The sequence below is a fragment of the Crocuta crocuta genome, unplaced genomic scaffold (genome assembly GCF_008692635.1).
Source record: "Crocuta crocuta isolate KB4526 unplaced genomic scaffold, BGI_CrCroc_1.0 scaffold84, whole genome shotgun sequence".
NCBI lineage: Eukaryota > Metazoa > Chordata > Mammalia > Carnivora > Hyaenidae > Crocuta > Crocuta crocuta.
Window position 1 is genome coordinate 3,200,866 of NW_027530213.1, and position 18,063 is coordinate 3,218,928.

General features: G+C 42.8%; 1 protein-coding gene across 5 annotated transcripts in view; it reads right to left on the reverse strand.

The window, feature by feature from the left end:
• Positions 1-79: 79 nt before the first annotated feature.
• Positions 80-18,063, reverse strand: part of DYRK1A (dual specificity tyrosine phosphorylation regulated kinase 1A) — a 146,943-nt gene continuing 128,959 nt past the window's right edge. For all 5 annotated transcript variants that reach the window (XM_077765449.1, XM_077765447.1, XM_077765444.1 and 2 more), the window contains 4 exons: positions 16,423-16,559; positions 6,770-7,076; positions 6,171-6,295; positions 80-1,102 (listed from right to left, as the gene is read on the reverse strand). In XM_077765449.1, the coding sequence (XP_077621575.1) occupies positions 482-1,102; positions 6,171-6,295; positions 6,770-7,076; positions 16,423-16,559 (1,190 nt within the window). In that variant the 3' untranslated portion in view covers positions 80-481. The remainder of the gene's footprint in view (positions 1,103-6,170; positions 6,296-6,769; positions 7,077-16,422; positions 16,560-18,063) is intronic.

The following is an 18,063-nucleotide window of genomic DNA, read 5'->3' on the forward strand; positions in this document are numbered from 1 at the left end:
AAAAAAAGAGGGGGGGGGGGGGGGGGAGGAAAAAAGGAAAAAACAAAAAGGAAAAAAAACACCCTCGTGGGGCCCTGTATGCAAATTATGTGCAGTGCCTTTTTATTTTAAAATTAGTTGGCAAATGACCAAGACCAACATCTGAACATTAACTTTTGTGGAACAGAAAAGACAAAAAAACCCACTACGGCTGGGGGTGTGGCAAGTTAAAATGGGGGAGGCGAAAAGAGGACACCTCTGCGCGCTCCGTGACGACAGGTTTGGACATGGCTCTTTGAAAAACTTCATTGTCCCTTTGCAATCTTTTCAAGTTAAAAAGAAAAAAAAGAAAAAAAGAAAAAAAGAAAAGCCAGCTTTGCCCTCTGGTAGCGGTTCGGTGTGTTAACCTCCTTCTGATGCAAGCAGCTTTGCACGTTGTTTTTTGGAAAAAAACACCACTTCTATAAAAACACACAAGAAACAAACTCAAGTTTCAATCTAGTCACGAGCTGGCTACAGAACTCTGTTGCACACAAACTCCTGTCATGGGGGACTCTTCTCTGTCGGCCCCTTGCCTCATCGTCAGATGTCCCTCAGTCATGTAATGTGTAGGAGCTGTGGTAGCGGAAAATTGGTACGTTGGATGTCCAGCTATGCCAGTCTCTTGGCGGGGATTGGAGTAGACGGTTAAATTAACGTCCATGGCTCCATTCTGTCCAAAGTCCAAGGTGTTAGCAGCCACGGGGCGGTTCTGGTAGGCCTGATTGCCTTGATTACCAGTAGAGGAGGAAGATGTAGAGGAAGAAGTAGTTGAGGAAGACAGGGATGTCATGGAGTGGTGACTATGGCCAACCTCCATAGAATCCTGGGTAGAGGAGCTATTCGTTGGAGAATTGTAGACCCTTGGCCTGGTCCGGTTACCCAAGGCTTGTTGTCCGTGGTGGTGGTGGTGGTGGTGGTGGTGGTGGTGGTGGTGGGAGCTGTTTCCATGGTGATGATGCAATGCGTTCTGTTGAGGGGCTACATGAAAGGTTGTTTCTTGAACGGGATGAGTTTCAACAGTGACCTGTGTAGGAGCTTCAGTGCCTGACCAACCGAGGGGAGCAGGAAATTGTTGACGCACCTGGAAGCAGATTTTGAAGCATTTATTCAGAGTACAGTTTCCAAGCTTTACTTAATCTTCAATCAAAAGCTAGGACACCAGCATTTACATTAATTAGCGAGAGGGGATTTTGAAACTTCTAATGTGCTAGTTCTAGAATGCAAAATTCTGGGGCGCCTGGGTGGCTCAGCTGGTTGAGCGTCTGACTTTGGCTCCGGTCATGACCTCATGGTTCGTGGGTTTGAGCCCCCTGTTGGGCTCTGTGCTGACAGCTGCAAGGCTGCAGCCTGCTTTGGATTCTGTGTCTCCCTCTCTCTCAGCCCCTCCCCCATGCGCACACGCGTTCTCTCTCATTCTCACTTGCTCTCAAAATGAATAAACATTAAAAAAACTTAGAATGTACAATTCCAAGTATGTTTGAGCGAAACAGTATTTTACTATGAAAGCTGCAATTCTGAGCAAACTATATACATGGCTAGGCTCATATATTTCACTGGCCACTTTACTTCCTGAGGAGCATGTTAATGGCAGAGATCAGCAAACTTTTTCTGGAAAAAGCCAGATAATAAATATTCTCTATAGGTTCAAAGTGAATTCTTTACTTTCCCGGGAAGCCCCTCTTCTTTCCATCTTTCCTGCCTCGGTAAGAGCACTCTCTCCATCAGCTGCAGCAAATCCCTCCGTTCAAACCGCCAGCAAATACCCCGGAGGGCGCCTTCGAAACAGCTCCAGCCTGGCCTCTTCCCTCCGCCTCCACCACCACCGGCTCTCTCCCAGGCTCTTACCGTCCACGGCGCCACCGCGCTGCACACCAGCCTCCTACATCAGCTCCCCACTTCCATCCTGGGCCTTTCTCCCCATCCATTCTCCAGAAGAGGAGAATCATCTTTTTAAAACACAAATCCAATCACTTCCCTATTTAAAATCCTCTGGTGATTTCTCCGTGCACTTACCATGAAAACAAAATAATCCCAAATCCACACGTGGTCTGCCTCACGTGGCCACCGTTCATCTCCCCAGCCCCCTCCTCCAGCCACCCCGCCCCTTGCCACCTGGGTCCCAACACTGGGTCTTCCTTCTATTCCTCCACCTGGTAGTCGTAGCTTTCAAAGGTGTCAGGGCATCTGCGCCTCCTGCCCCTTCCTGCGTAGAACGCTCTGACTTCTCTAATTTCTGCTCGGATGCTTCTTTCTCTTTCAGGTCGAGTCTTCTCTGACCACTCTGGCTAACGCCGCCCCAACTCCTGTGCCAGATGCTACCAGCTGTCCGCACGGGCCACACTTCACTTCCCAGCCTCCCCTGTACTCAGCTCTGTATGGCCACGTGACTAAATTTTAGTCAGTGGAACACGAATGAAAGTTTTTATGCTTTTAGGTCATGGCCAGACCTGCCCGCAAATACCCCCTGCATCCTGCCTGGGGGAGAGAGCAGACAATCAGGCTCAAAGGGATGGAGTTACTCGCGCAGGACGCGGGAGGGAGCCATGCCACACCTGAAAGCCCTCCCGGGACTGCTACATAAAAGAGATTCCATGCTCCCTTAAGCTACTGTATTTGGGGTGTATCATCACTTTGGCTCACTCCAGCCATATTATATCCCACCCAACACACTGCCATCCTGTATCACATTCTGATACCTTTCATCAGTGGTACTTGCAATTTCTACTAATTTGGCTCATTTTGTTTATTTCCTCTGTCACTATAAGCTGGAAGAAGGCAAAGCCTAGGACTTTTACCAGGAGCCAGCACAAAGCATGATATATTCAACAGAAGTGACCTTAAAAACCGAATTTCAAGAAACACCACTAGAAACAATCCAGTACAAAAATAGGCAGAGAGTTCTCAGAAAATACTAAGGGATCTTAAAACTATAAGGCTACTCAAATTCACGTATAAACAGAAATAAGCGGGGGTGCCTGGGTGGCTCAGTTAGTTAGGCATTGGATCCTTGATTTCAGCTCAGGTCATGATCTCACGGTTTGTGGGTTTGAGCCCCGCAGTGGGCTCTGCACTGACAGTGTGGAGCCTGCTTGGGATTCTCTCTCATAAAAAAATAAACTTAAAATCTTTTTAATAAGAAAGAAAAAGAAATAAAATAAACATATCTTCTGTCCAATACCATTTTCCATCTCATACTGATCAAAGGTGATCACACCAACGGTTTCTCCAAAGTCTTGTTGGCGGAAGGCTCCACTGGCAAAAACGAATGTGTAGCAACTGACACAAGTCTAAAACTTACAGATCACACCGCCCCCTGACCTGCGGCCTCACATCAAGAGGCGCCTGGCACACGTACGCTGTGTGCGTAGGAGCGACAGGCCTGTGGTATTCTAGCATCATCGGTAATAGTAAAGAAGGCTGGAAATTAACAGGGGCCTGGGGAAATGACTTACGGAACATGTAGACAGTAGGGTATCATGTGAAGGAGGAGGAGGAAAAGGTTCTCTGGGTACTGACGCAGAAAAGAGCTCCAAATACATATTAAAAATATTAAATATTAAAACATGTGTGTATATATACATGCATATGTGTGTGTGTGTGTGTGTGTGTGTATAAAACACCCCCACCAAAAAAACCCAAGACCTGAACGTGCACATGGCAAGCTGTTTGTGTACAAAGGTTAAGAGTCTACAGCTGTATGTGGATATGTATAGAATATCTCAAAAAGGATACAAAAACCAGTAGTGACATATAAGTGAAGGTCTGAAGTATAAATGGTAGCGACCACAGTCGAGAGAGAGGAAAAGTGTTCCAGGCTGAGCACAGAACCCGTGAGAGACATGGAAGACTGTGGTCTATTCCAAGAAATGACAGAAGTCCAGTAAGCCAGAGCAAGCAAGCAGGAGGAAGAATGCTCTGCAAAGGGGCGGGACCGTGGCAATGACTGAGACCTTCACGGAAAGTCTCCAGTTCCTTTCAAGTACAAAGGAAGTCACACACTGGTTTCAAGCTGGGGAAAGCCGCATCAGACTGCTCTACTGAACGCTCACGTGCCTGCGGAGAAGAGAATGGTGCTGACTGCTGCATGGACTTAGATGCTGGGAGACCAATTAGAACATTCTTTATAGTGAGACAGGCTGGAGACGGTTGTAGCAATGGGATAAAGTGAAGAAACTAAAAGCACATTTAGCATATTTAGAATTCACACAATTCACTATTTGATTCAGCTGCGGGACGAGGGGAAAGATGAGTCAAGGATTAACGCCGTGACCCAACCCCCAGATGTACGGCTCAAACCAGTGGGTGACTCAAGGTCATCCGTACGAGGAGCGCACACGGACGGACACAGAGACCCGGGGCTCAGGAGGGAGGTCCAGGTCAGAAATGAAGCTGGAGGAGTGACCTGCATCAAGACGGAACCGCGGCACCAGGTGGGGGGGTTGGGGGTGGGGGTGAGCCAACCAGCGAGTGGGCGTGCCTTTTGGAGCACCCGTGTCTCCTGGGCGGGCAGAGGAGGACCCAGAAGAGGAGACAGGGCAGGGAAGGCCAGACAAGTGGGGGACACACAGGGAGCATCCCGTCAAGGGGAAAAGAGGGAACATCCTTCAAAGGGCAAGGAGGAGGAGCCAAAACCGTCCTTGTGGGTGAGGAACAAAGAAAGACAGGCCTCCGGACGCCCGGTGGCCTCCTCGGTGGCAACCACAGGGGACACGTGCAGGAACGCTGTCCCAGGCTTAGGGGCAGCCCCCCCGAGGCTGACTGAGGAACTGTTCAGGAGTAAAACAGAGCCACCAGGGGCTAGCACGATGCAGGGCCAGACGGACGCGGGCCAGGAAAAGGTTTGGCCCCAGACGGGAGACGCCTGGGGAGGATCAGATGCTGAAAGGAAGAGAATCAAGCAGAAGGGGAGGGGCACACCCAGGAGCCAGAGGCTGAGCAAAGAGCAAAGTCTGCCCCTGGGAGGGAGGAGGATGACACCCCCACGAGGCTGGGGAATAGGGACTGGCAGCGGGACGGGCCACGCCTGCTCGTGCTTTCCTCCTGCAGTGCCCAGCGGCCGCAGCCACAAGAATGGGGCGTGCTGGTCAGCACCCTGTCTTTACTGCACTCATCAAATACTACCCTGACCTCTCATCATATGGCACCAGGACGCAGCACCCAGTATGAATTAGTATTTTACAAAGAGCATTTGATAAATATTTTTACTACCACCATCTGCTTCACCCCATTAAAAAAAAAACACTACTCGGGGCACCTGGGTGGCTCAGTCGGTTAAGCGTCTGACTTCGGCTCAGCTCATGATCTCACGGTTCGTGGGTTCAAGCCCTGTGTCGAGCTCTGTGCTGACAGCTAGTTCAGAGCCTAGAAACTGCTTCTGATTTTGTGTCTCCTTCTCTCTGACCCTCCCCTGCTCATGCTGTCTCTCTCTCAGAAATAAAGAAAACATCAAAAAATTTTTTTTAAAAAGAAAACAAACACTGTTCAATTACTTAGGTTCAGGTCATGATCTCACCCTTCATGGGTTCGAGCCCCGCGTTGGGCTCTGTGCTGACAGCTCAGAGCCTGGAGCCTGCTTCGGATTCTGTGTCTCCCTCTCTCTCTGACCCTCCCCCCCTGGTGCTCTGTCTCTCTCTCTCAAAAGTAAATAAACATTAAAACCAAAAACAGAAAAAGGAACAAAAAAACCTTCAAAAAAAAACAAAAACAAAAAAACCCCAAAACAACATGGAGGTTAGACTCAAACCACAAACTGGGAATGAAGGACCGTCAGAGATGACAATCAGAGCACAATCATGAAGACCACGAGCCGGGGACAGTTCCTGAGCCCAGCAAGGGTCAGGGCCCAAAGTAAAACGAGAACTCGAACAGCGCAAGGCTCAAAATGCCGCTGCAGTGAAGGAGGTAACTACAGGAAAGAACAACTGGGACCCAGGCCAGTGTACACCCAAGAAATGTTAGCTGTTTCTAAACAACGAGGGAGGAAACGGCAAAGCGGTGCTTCCTTAGTTACGAATAGGTCAGAACTCCTTACAAACGAGGCAGCTAGTGAGGCTCGGTGGGGTAAGTGACAGGCCGGGCGGGAACGCACCGGCGCCCACCGCTGCCTGGCTGGCGGCCGCGGGGCCGGGCCTCCACGGTGGGGAGCTCACCTGGGGACTGTGAGTCTCACAGTCCATGGCCTGGACGGCAGCTGTGAAATGTCCGCCGCTGTGCCGGTGCTGGTGCGTCGGGTCTGACCTGGCTCTCCCACTGTTGCTCGTCCCCGACGATCCACCTTCGGTGTCACAACACAGCACAGCTTGTTAAGTCCGCAGTTAACTCTGCAAGGCTAACATTGACACTGGGGGCGTGGCACGCACACAAAGCTGTAGGAACCTCGGAGCGTATCGGGAAGTCACCTAGCTCTCTGAGTTCTTTCACATCGACCCTGAACTAATACCAGTCTGGTTTGAATTACGTCAGGGGAAAGTTCAAGCACATGAACAAAGTATATCTCTTTAAGAAAACAATGGAAAATTCTAGCTAAGAGAGGGTTTCGCTTCCAACTGCCAAGCAGTATTTATTAGGCGTAATTAAGAGTGGGAGCTTGGGGACAGGTGACAGTTCTGGTAATGACAGAGGGCGGGTTCTGTAATCAATCCCTCTCCCCCCATCCCAACGACCACGTTTTGTTAGGACTTTCCAAGAGCCCCGGCGCTGCAGCGAGAACAGGCACTCGCAGGCCCCCCCGGGCGCCAGAAAGACCCACCTGAGCTGGAGGACGTGCTGGAGGTGGTGCCCGAGGACTGGGACTGCTCCATCGCGGGGCTTGTGGACACACTGTTACTGGTGTTTGTACCTTCGTCAGCGGTTTTCTTGAAAAAACTGTGCTGCAGGGCATAGTAAGGTTGAATTCGAGTTTTGGGGTCATAATCAAGCATCCTTAAAATGAGGTCTTTGAACTTCAAGTAGTCAGCCACAGTATGACCCGATTCCCCAGCACGACGCCCGCCAGGTCCTCCTGTCTCTACTCCGAGAATATTATGAAGTTTACGGGTTCCTGGTGGTTTATACTCCTAGAGAGAAGAAAGATAAAATAGGCTTTCTCTAAATTTGACGGAGTACTAAAAGCCTGCATAACTTCAAATATGCTTACGTATATTATATATTGAGACCTTTATTGAAAAGAACGCTTTATACTCAGATTCTCTGGATTTTGACACATTACTATTCCTAATGCACTTGTTAGAGAAATTCAAAATACTTCGAGACCAAAGATGCCTATAAAGACATGAAGCCCAGGGGTCACCAAACAATGGCCTGGCCTGGGGCTGTTTTTCTATAGCTTCAGCTATGAATGGGTTTTATATTTTTAAAGGTTGTAAAAACAAAGAAACACAACCGTGTGATAAGCAACAGAAGGCCACAAAGCCTTAAGCTTTTACCGTCTGGTTTGCTAGAAAGGCCCCGTGTAACCACTGCTCCAGCCCAGTGGTTCTGAGCCGTTTTTCCGCCCGATGCATGTGACCTTGGGTGCACTTCCTAAGCGTGGCTCTTCAAAGCTGTGGTATTCCCTCCAAGTTAAGATTCACTGGTTTAACCCTACCTGCTTGTATTTATTATTTCATTTCACTTATTTTCCTAAGTAGTCTCTAAACCCAGTATGGGGCTTATACTCGTGACCCCAAGATCAAGAGCTGTACAGCCTCCTGATTGGGCCAGCCAGGTACTCCCCCACCACTTTCATATTTAGATAAAGAAATTAAAAGCAAATTATTTAGGCCTCCCTTTAGAATATGCTGAATAATAAATTCCCTTAACATATGTTGAGATTTTTCTGAAAACTAACTTTTTAATAGATGGTGGTATAACCCTTACAATCCCTATGAATACTGAATTTATTCAAAATGGCATCACTGATTTTTGCTTCTAGTGACAATGTAGAAACTTGCCCAAGAGACCACTGTTCTCACTCTGAAAGCAAAAACAAGCCAGTAGGTCGGCCACAAAATCATTCCATTTAAAAAACCCAACAGATGTGGTACATGTACACAATGGAGTATTACTCGGCAATCAAAAAAAAAAAAAAAAAAAAAGAAATCTTGCCATATGCGACCACATGGATGGAACTAGAGGGTATTCTGAGCGAAATTGGTCAGAGAAAGACAAATATCCTATGACTTCACTCAAAGGAGGACTTTAAGATACAAAACAGATGAACATAAGGAAAGGGAGCAAAAACAATATAAAAACAGGGAGGGGGACAAACCGTAAAAGACTCGTAAATATGGAGAACAGAGGGTTGCTGGAGCGGGGATGAGCTAATGGGTGAGGCACAGTAAGGAATCCACTCCTGAAATCACTGTTGTGCTATATGCTAACTACCTTGGATGTAAATTTAAAAAATAAATTAAAAAAAGGGGGGGGGGAACCCATCAGAGTGCCAAGAACTAAACAAATCAGAGTTAACTAAATTCCAGAAAATGAAAAGTCCTTCCTAGGAGAGATGAAACCTAGGCGAGGGAAGGGGCAAATGCCAGAGATGTGCGTAAGAAGAATCCAGCCCAATGCCCCCCCCCACTCCCGCCCCCCAGCATTGTGGGCTCAGACAGAGCAGCAGGATGGACAGACTGCCTGAGCCACCAACGCCAGTGGGGCTGGAAAGAGCGCGCTCAGGTCCCCGTCCGACCCCCCACTAAAACCTAGGAAGACAGTGGAGAAGAAAATCCAGGCTGTGCACACAAACAAAGCCAAGCCCAGATTCAGCTCAGCTACAAAGGAGACGGACTCAGTTCCACACTACTGCCTGACAGAGTAAGAGGCATGTCTCTTTCTGGAGCGCAGGTTTACTTCCATCACAACTGTTCTGAAACACAAAGTCCAGCATACATTTAAAAAACTACAGACACAAGAAATTTTAAAAAGATGGGTCCATAATCAAAGTGAAAAAATTAGTGAGAAGGCCCCATAAATAAACCAGTCAGATGTTGAAATTGGCAGACAGGTGTTACAAATAACTGTGATAAACAGGTTAAATAATTTAGTTCAGGGGTGCCTGGGTGGCTTAGTCGGTTAAGCGTCGACTTTCGCTTAGGTCATGATCTCGCGGTTCGTGGGTTTGAGCCCCACGTCGGGCTCTGTGCTGACTGCCGGCTCAGAGCCTGGAGCCTGTTTCAGAGTCTGTGACTCGCTCTCTCTCTGACCCTTCCCTGCTCACACGGTCTCTCTCTCTCTCTCCTAGAAATAAATAAAACATTAAAAAAAAATTTTTTTTTTAAATTAATTTAGTTCAAAAGGACAGCATGTGTGAATAAATGGGGGATTTCAGAAGACCAAATGAATCCTTTCTTTGAATGGTAAGTGGAAATGTTAGAACTAAAATACACAATATTAGAAATAAAGAATTCATTTAATGGTTTTAACAGCAGATTGGACTCAGCAGAAGAAAAAAAAAAGCAGGGAATCAGAAGACAGAGCAAAGAAATTATCCAAACTAAGACAAAATACAAAACAACATGAACAAACTGGAGACCTCTGCGATCATGCTGATTGCTGTCACACACATTTCGGTAGAGAATTAGGAGAAGAAAGATCGAAGCAACAGATATCTGAAAGATAGTCTGAAGATATTCAAAACCTGATGAAAGAGATCAACTCACAGACCTAAGATCTTAGCAACTCTAAGGAAAATAAATACAAAGAAAACTGTATCTGGAGACATAAGAGTTAAATTACTGAAGAACTGAACATAAAGAGAAAACATCAAAATCAGCCAGGGGGAAGGGGGAAACATTACATACAGGGAAGGATACTTAGAAAAGCCACTGGCTTCTCTTCAGAAACAACGTAATACAGAACACAATGTCATAATCTCTTTTTCTCCTTTGCTGAAATATCAATCTAGAATTTTAATTCTATATTCATGGAAATTTCCAGTATCTTCCTTAAGAAGGTAAATATATTTTCAGATAAACAACTGCTGAAGACATCATCAGCAAAAGTTATTCCCTACAAATAAAGTTAGAGGAAGTTCTTCAGACCGGAAGCCAAGAAGTGTGGAAAGGAATCAAGAACTATACAAAGGTAAACAGAAAAGATCTTTTTAGTATCTTTAGTTTTTGTGTGTTTCAAAATTTCTTTAAAAGTCGCTTTTAATTTTAAAAGCAGTCGACATGTTTGCTGTGAGGGTTATAACATATGCAGAAGTGATGTATGATGCCATATAACATATGCAGAATGATGTATGATGATGATAACCTCCACGAGGTGGAGGGTTAGACAAAAGCTCATGGCTAATTACATGGTTTATCAACTGGTGTTAGATGAACGTTGACTGATGCATTAAAGTACATATAACACTAAAAATTACACACCAGGTAAGAGCTAAAAGGTCAACAGAGGAGATGAAATAAAATACCAGAACACCAGAAAGTACTCCACTGACTCAAACTAAGGCAGGAAAGAAGGAATGGGGGAAAAAGGTATACCAGAGAACAAATATGACAACAGTTAAAACCTAAACGTCTGAATAATTAAATGGTTTTAAAACTGATCGTGAAAAAAAAAGACTATCCGACTGAATTAAAAGGCTTGACAACTAAACGTTGCATACAAGAGGCAAATTTCATATATAAAAATACAGACAGATTTGAAGTTAGAGGGCAGAAAAATATAGACTATGAAATGTTAAGAATACAAATGTTGGTACAGATACTGTAATATCAGACAAATCTGACTTAACGATAAAAATATTACTAGAGATAAAAAGGGACATTTCATCATAATAAAAAAGTGAATTTAGGGTCCACTGGGTGGCTCAGTCGGTTAACCATACAACTTCGGCTCAGGTCACGATCTCACGGTTCATAAATTTGAGCACCACATCGGGTTCTGTGCTGACAGCCAGGTCAGAGCCTGGAGCCTGCTTCAGATTCCGTGTCTCCCTCCCTCTCTGACCCTCCCCTGCTCATGCTGTCTCTCTCTCTCTCAGAAACAAATAAAACATTAAAAAAATTTTTTTTTTTAAAAAGTGAATTTATCACAGTCACAACAACACTAAATGAGTACACACCTACTAAGAGAGCTTCAAAACACATAAAGCAACTCAAGGGAGATTAAGACAAATCCAAAATTATCACTAAAGATTAACATTCCCCTCTGTCATTGATAAAACAAATATCCACAGGCAGACAGACACAGATACACATAAATATAAAATAAAGATGTAAAAGATATGGAGAAAAAAAAAAAAATCAAGGAGCCTGGCCTATACTGACATTTGCAGACCACTACACCAAACAACTATATAAAATACAATTCTTTGTAAATGCACACAGGACAATCACAAGATGAGATAACCTGGTATATCACATAAAGCAAGTCTCAATGAATTTTGTCTAAAGGAGTGAAATCATGTTTTCTGACCATGATGCTACTGAATTAGAAATCAGTTAACAACGAGACATCTAGAAAATCCTCCAGTATTATGAAATTATAGAACACCGTTCTAAATAATGAGTAAAAAGAAATCACAAGGGAAATTAGGAATGTTTCAAAATCAATGAGACTTAAAATATATCAAAAGTTGCTACATGCAGCTAAAGCAATAGTTAGAGGGAAATTTATACCATTAAGAGAAGAAAGTTTTAAGTAAATGATCTAACGTTCTACTTCAGAAGCAAGAAAAAGCAAATTTAGCCTAAAGTAAGGAGAAGAAAAAGAAATAATAAGAGAAAAGAACCAATGAAATAGAAATAGGATGAAGCAACAGTAGAAACAAAAGAAAAAAGACTGGTTGTTTGAAAAGATTGGTAAATTTGACAAACCCCCAGCAAGAGGAATGGGAAAAAGGAGAAAACAGAAATGACCAATATTAGGAATAAAAGAGAGACTTATCACTACAGATCCTCTAGAAATTACAAAGATAATAATGAAATATTATGAGTAATTTTATGCTGACAAAGCCAACAACTGAGATGAGTACACATTTCTTGAAATACATACCTACCAAAATGGACCCCCCAAAAAATCCAAATAGCCATATATTTACCAAAAAGTCTGAGCTACAATTAATAACCTTCTAACAAAGAACATCTCCAGTCCTGTAGCTTCATCAATGAATACTAATAAATACTTATAAAAGAAATAATGCCAATCTTATATAAGTTCTTCAGAAAAATCAAGAAAGAATACTTCCCCAATAGTTTTCTGAGACCAGCATAACCCTGAGATCAAAACCTAACGAAAGCATTATATAAAATTTTTAGACAAATATTCCTACCAATGTAGATTAGCAAACAGAACCCAGCAATATGTAAGAAGTGTGGTTTATCACAGGTTAAGCTTAACATTCCAAAAATTACTGATGTATTTTACCACCTAACAGGGAAAAAACCATATGATCATCTCTACAGGTGCAGAAAGCATATGACAACATTCAAAACCCACTCATGATCTAGAAAAACAAGCAAGCAAGACACTTCTCTAAAAACACAGGAAACTCCTCCTTCAACCTGACAGAGTTACAAGAAATCTACAATTGGCACCATACTTGAATTGGTGTGCTTTTCCCACAAGATTGAGAACAAGGGGTGATGTCTGTTCTCACCAAAACTACTCAATATACGGAGGTCCTAGTCAGTGCAATAAAACAAGAAAAATAAATAAAGGCATACAGACTGGAAGACTAAAACTGTTCATTTGCAGAGGATATGGTTACGTAGAAAGCCCAACAGAATCTGAAAACAAACAAAAAACTAGAACAGGTAAATTTAGCAAGGTCTTAGGGTATGAGTCCATATACAAAATGCAATTCTACTTACACCTATTTTCAACGAGAAAGTAGAAAATGATACTTATAAAATGAACTAAACAAAATATGTGTGAGACTTCTGCACTAAACACTACAAAATGCTGCCGAGGATAAAAAGGAAAGACTAAATAAACGAATAAACCATATTCACAGACTGGAAGACTCAATACTGTTAAGACGTCCATTCTCCTGGATGGACCCTTAATGTAATCCAAAGAGATTCCAGCAAGATTTTCTTTTTTACAAGTTTATAAGCTGATTAAACTCTATATGTAAATAAAAAGGATCTGAGGAACATGGAGAAACTTTCTGAAACAGAAGAAAAGATGCTGGTGGATTTAGACTACTTGACCTGGAGACTTCCCACACAGGTATGGGAACCGGCACCATGATACGGGTTCAAGGATAAAGCAATGTTAACAGAACAAGGTGCAAATACAGACCCCCACTAAAAAGATCAGTATCTGGACAAAAGCGCCCACACGACAGGGAAAGGCAACTGCCCAACAAATGATGCTGTACCTCTAAGGTAAGCATCCGGGGACGTGAATATCAACTCCTACGCCTCATTCTATCCTCAAAACTTAGTTTGAGATGGACCCCAGAACTCTAACCATAAAAGCCAGGATCAGAAAAACTTTTAAAAGAAAGCACAGAATACCATCACAAACTTGAGGAAAGCAAAGATTTCTTAAGATAAAAAACCTACTACTATTCATTTTAAAAAGTTGACAAATTTCATTTGAAAATAGTAAAATTTTCCACTCCTCAAAAGACACCATTAAGAAATGAAATAGGTAAACCACAGTCTGGGAAAAAAATACGGACACACGTATGACAAAGCACTTATATTCACTATATGTTAAAAAAAAAAAAAACCCTACAACTCAAATAACTCAACAAAAAATAAGTAGAAGACTGGAAAGATGGTCACAAAGAAAGATCTACAAATGCTTCTTAAAAAGCACGTATCATTAGTCATGGGGAAACGCAAACGAAACCACTATGTACACCGTGTGGACGGCTAATTTCAGAAAGACTAACCACATCAAAGGGTGAGGATGTCGTGCAGCTGGAACCCGCATACACTGCAGGGATGAAAACTGATGACAAAATTTGGAGAACTGTATTTTCCCATGAAGGTAAACACACAGATACCCTACGACCTGGCAATTCTACCTCTAGGCAACGACCCCTGAGAAACAAAAACACACGTGTACAAGAGACTTCTGCAAGAATGTTCCCAGTACCCTTATTCGTAACAGTTCCAAACTGGAAACAACCGTCCATGGACAGGTACATACAGATAAACTAGAGTATCTTCATTCACCAGAATACTATGAAGCAGTAAAATGAAATAACTTTTGCGACCCTCAACAATATGGGTGAATTTCCAAAACCAACATTTGTTAAAGTGAAGGAAACAAAATAGTAAATACTACAGGATTGCATTTATATGCATTTTGCCTATGAATAGGCAAAACTAACCTAGGAAGAGAGGAATCAGAAAGTAGGGGAGGGACAACAAAGGGTCACAGTATTCTGTATCTTATTCAAGGTGGTGGGGAAAGTGTTGTATCTAAAGTTAAAACAAAATGAACACTTAAAGTGTGCCTGTTATTGTCCCTAAATTATACTTCAACAAAACAGCATCTTAATTCTTCATCCACTTTCCCTACCAAAAAGGTATACATATAGTAGATATAGATTTCATTACTAGGCAGCTAAAATGAGCTCTTGACATACAGATGAGAAATTAAAAGTAAAAGTAAAATCGCTGAGAAAATAATCAGCACAAAGATACCCAATGACAGCACATGTACTGAATTTATACTTATGGTTAAATTCCCTAGTGCCCCCTTCATAACGGAATCATTTGGTTCTGGATTTATTTTTTGGTTGGTGCAAAATTTACCTATGTTCAAAGACAAATAGTTATTTTCTACTTTAAGTTTCTTAAGTGAAGTTGCTAACTGCAGCTAAGGGAAATCTCCTAAAACTTATAGTTGAGTAATTGTATTAAATGCAGGTTAAGGTATTTTCAATTTTAAGAAGGGAAAGAAAAGATTTATCTACTCTTTTCTGAAATGCACCCCCTGCTATAATTTTTAAAAATAATAATTATTGCTCAGTTTGGGAGAAATGATAGGTTACAGCCCACAGTGGCTTAACTGTGGTTTTATAAGGCAGAGATATGAATGGGATGGTAAGAATGTTTTATTTAGAAAAAAGAAAAAACTGGAAGAAAAAAATAAAACTTCCAAATGGAGAAAGTAGTACCGCCTGTACTGCAGAGAGATCAAACTTGGAGGTTTCATATCCTCCGCTCTAATTCAAATCGACTGGCTTGAGCTACCTTGAACGCTGGTGAAACTAAGGATTCCCAGGCTGTGTTTTGGTTCAAGGGGAAAGGGATCGTGACTCACAAGCTTGCTATGAAGATAAAGGCAAAAGGATTCAGGATGCCTGTGTGCTGGTTTCCATCCCTTTCTTATGGGGAGCAGGCATAAGAGGGCTGCCAGACAGTGCACTGCCTAGAACTTAGAGAGTAAGGCAGAACGTAGTAAGTTACAAAGCAGGTACGAAAGATACAACTACAGATGTGTTTTTAAACATTTTAAAGAAAACCATCTGATAGTAAAAGCCTACGTGAAGGTGAATTACAGCAAATAACCATCATCTTCAGTTCACTGGAAAGGACACCTGGTGGCAGCATCGCTAAAATGCAAGGGGCAAAATACAAAGTAGAGCAGAAATAAAGTCCTGAGTGATAACAGTGCACAACTACAATCACAAGGTGTCGGGTATATCGATCACATACCATCAGGTATTTATACATTACATTCATTTTATACCAGAGAGAAACTAGATTACAAAATATATGACTATTTTCACATTTAAATAAAAAAAAGTATATCAGGATGCAAAATTGCCACCATTTAATGCTCTGTTAAACTGACATCGTGCAGGGATCTGAAACTAAAAGAAAATTACTAGAACAACCTAACATTTTGAAAACCTTAGTTTAAGGATTTTGGACATAGGACACCCCCACCGTCCAGGCTACTGTGCTAGGAACCAGAACTGACATCTATTGAAGGACTATTTTAGTTCATATTCTTGCCACAAATTGCCTGAGTCAAACATTCTTTTCTCCAGTCTACATTTTTTTTTAAAAAGCCAGTTAGTGCAACTCTGACCCCTACTGCTCACGCTGCGGTACTGCTTCCTGTGACGTCACCGCACATGCGCACACTGAGACTCGGGTGGGTCTCACGGGTTCTGCTGCTCAGACGAGGCGCGAGGGACCTGACCAGCTGTGCCACATGGCAGACACACGGTTTTCAACCCGAAGCCTTCACTCCGCTCATTCAACACCCACTGGTCCAACACAGACAGTTCCGGGCAAACTCTCCCCAACTTTTGAAGAAAATATATGCCTAAGTTTTTAATGCAATTGTTAACGGAGACAGTGATTTCAAGCAAATACAAAGTGAGCTATGAAAAGCTGCAGTGAAACAAATAACACAGGCACATAAATAAATAAATAAATAAATAAATAAATAAATAAATAAATAAATTGATTAATTAATTAAGTTTCCTTCTTTTACCCGTTTTCCATCTTTGGTCTTCTTTAAGTTCCAAGTGCCATCTGGCAACTTCTCAAAGAACTTTCTTGCTTTTGGTGCTTGGTCAAGAATATGAGCAGGTGGAATACTCAGAACTTCCACTATTTTATTCATCTGATCTACCTGTATTAAAAATAAATATAAAAAAGCCTGTAACTTCTACTGTAGTACATCCTACTTCTTCTCAGTTCATTCGTTCACCCGTACATTTTAAACAGAGTATCTCTTGTGTGTCAGGCACTCCTCTTAGGCATTGTGCACACAATAATGAACAAAAGAGATAAAGTCCCTGCCCTTCTGGAGCCCAACATTCCACACAGGGCAGGGAAGGGAAGACAATTAAACAAATAAACACATAAAATCATACAACCACCCAAAATAATCCCAGAGGCTTAATAAAATGTGGACCAAATAAAGTCTTTTTTTAAGTGCCGATTCATTCACTCAAATACCAAGTGTCTCCTAATGCTAGAAACAACGCTTGGTAGAACATAGCAGTAGACAAAACAGATAAAAATCCCCACCAAAGAGTTTATACGATAGGGAAAGAGATCCCTAACGAACAAATAACATAGTGAAATACATTATGTCAGATGACGAGGAAGAACTATGAAGGAAGTAAGGATGGAGGGTGAGAAGGGGCACTGCAACCGAAAACAGGGTGTCACCAAGAAGAGGGTATGACAGCAGAGACCCGAGGCAGGGAGGGAAGGAGCCAAGTGCTACCGGGGGAAAGGGCGTTTCAGGAACGGGGAAGAACCAATGCAAAGGCCTGAGCAGTACGGGCCTGTGGCTACTGTTTCCAAGGGACCACAGAGTAAGGCTGCCTGCTGGTCCAGAGACCAGCGCAAGGTGAGAGAGAGAGAACACAGGAGTCAGAGGGAGCAGGGGGTTTTCGAACCACTCAAAGGACTTGGCTTTTACAATGAGTGAGATGGAAGCCACTGAAGTTTCACATGATTTAACGAAATATAGTTATATTTTATTATATTTCAGTTATAATGTAATTAATAACACAGAATTTAATGCTGTTTAAGGTCATGGAAAAGACACTGATTTATAGGGTAATATTAAGGATAACAAAACAATACCAAACACACACTACGCCAGTCACTGCCCAAGAGTAGCTCACTACTCCTGCAGTTCAAGTGAACGAAAAGGATGGAAGGCATAAGTTTCTGACGCCATATTAACAGCTCTATAACCCTGTGTAGGTCATGGTCTTTTTTATTTCTTATTCATAAATGCATGGACTGATCAACACCTGCAATGGTTAACTATTCTTTAAAAAACAAAAAAACCCACAAGGTTTTAAAGCCAATGAAAGTCCGATTCCTCTGACCACAAGAGAGCATGGCTTCTCCCCATGCCCACCTATGCACCGCTTCTGAATTTCAAACACCTTTCGAAAATCCATGAACCAGAAGAATTACACACGGTCTGTAGCTCTAAAATTCTATCATCCTAATTCACTCTAAATTATTCAGATCAGGGGCGCCTGGGTGGCTCAGTCGGTGAAGTGTCCGACTTCCGCTCAGGTCATGATCTCATGGTTTGTGGGTTCAAGCCCCGCATCAGGCTCTGTGCTGACAGCCAACTCAGAGCCTGGAGCCTGCTTCAGAT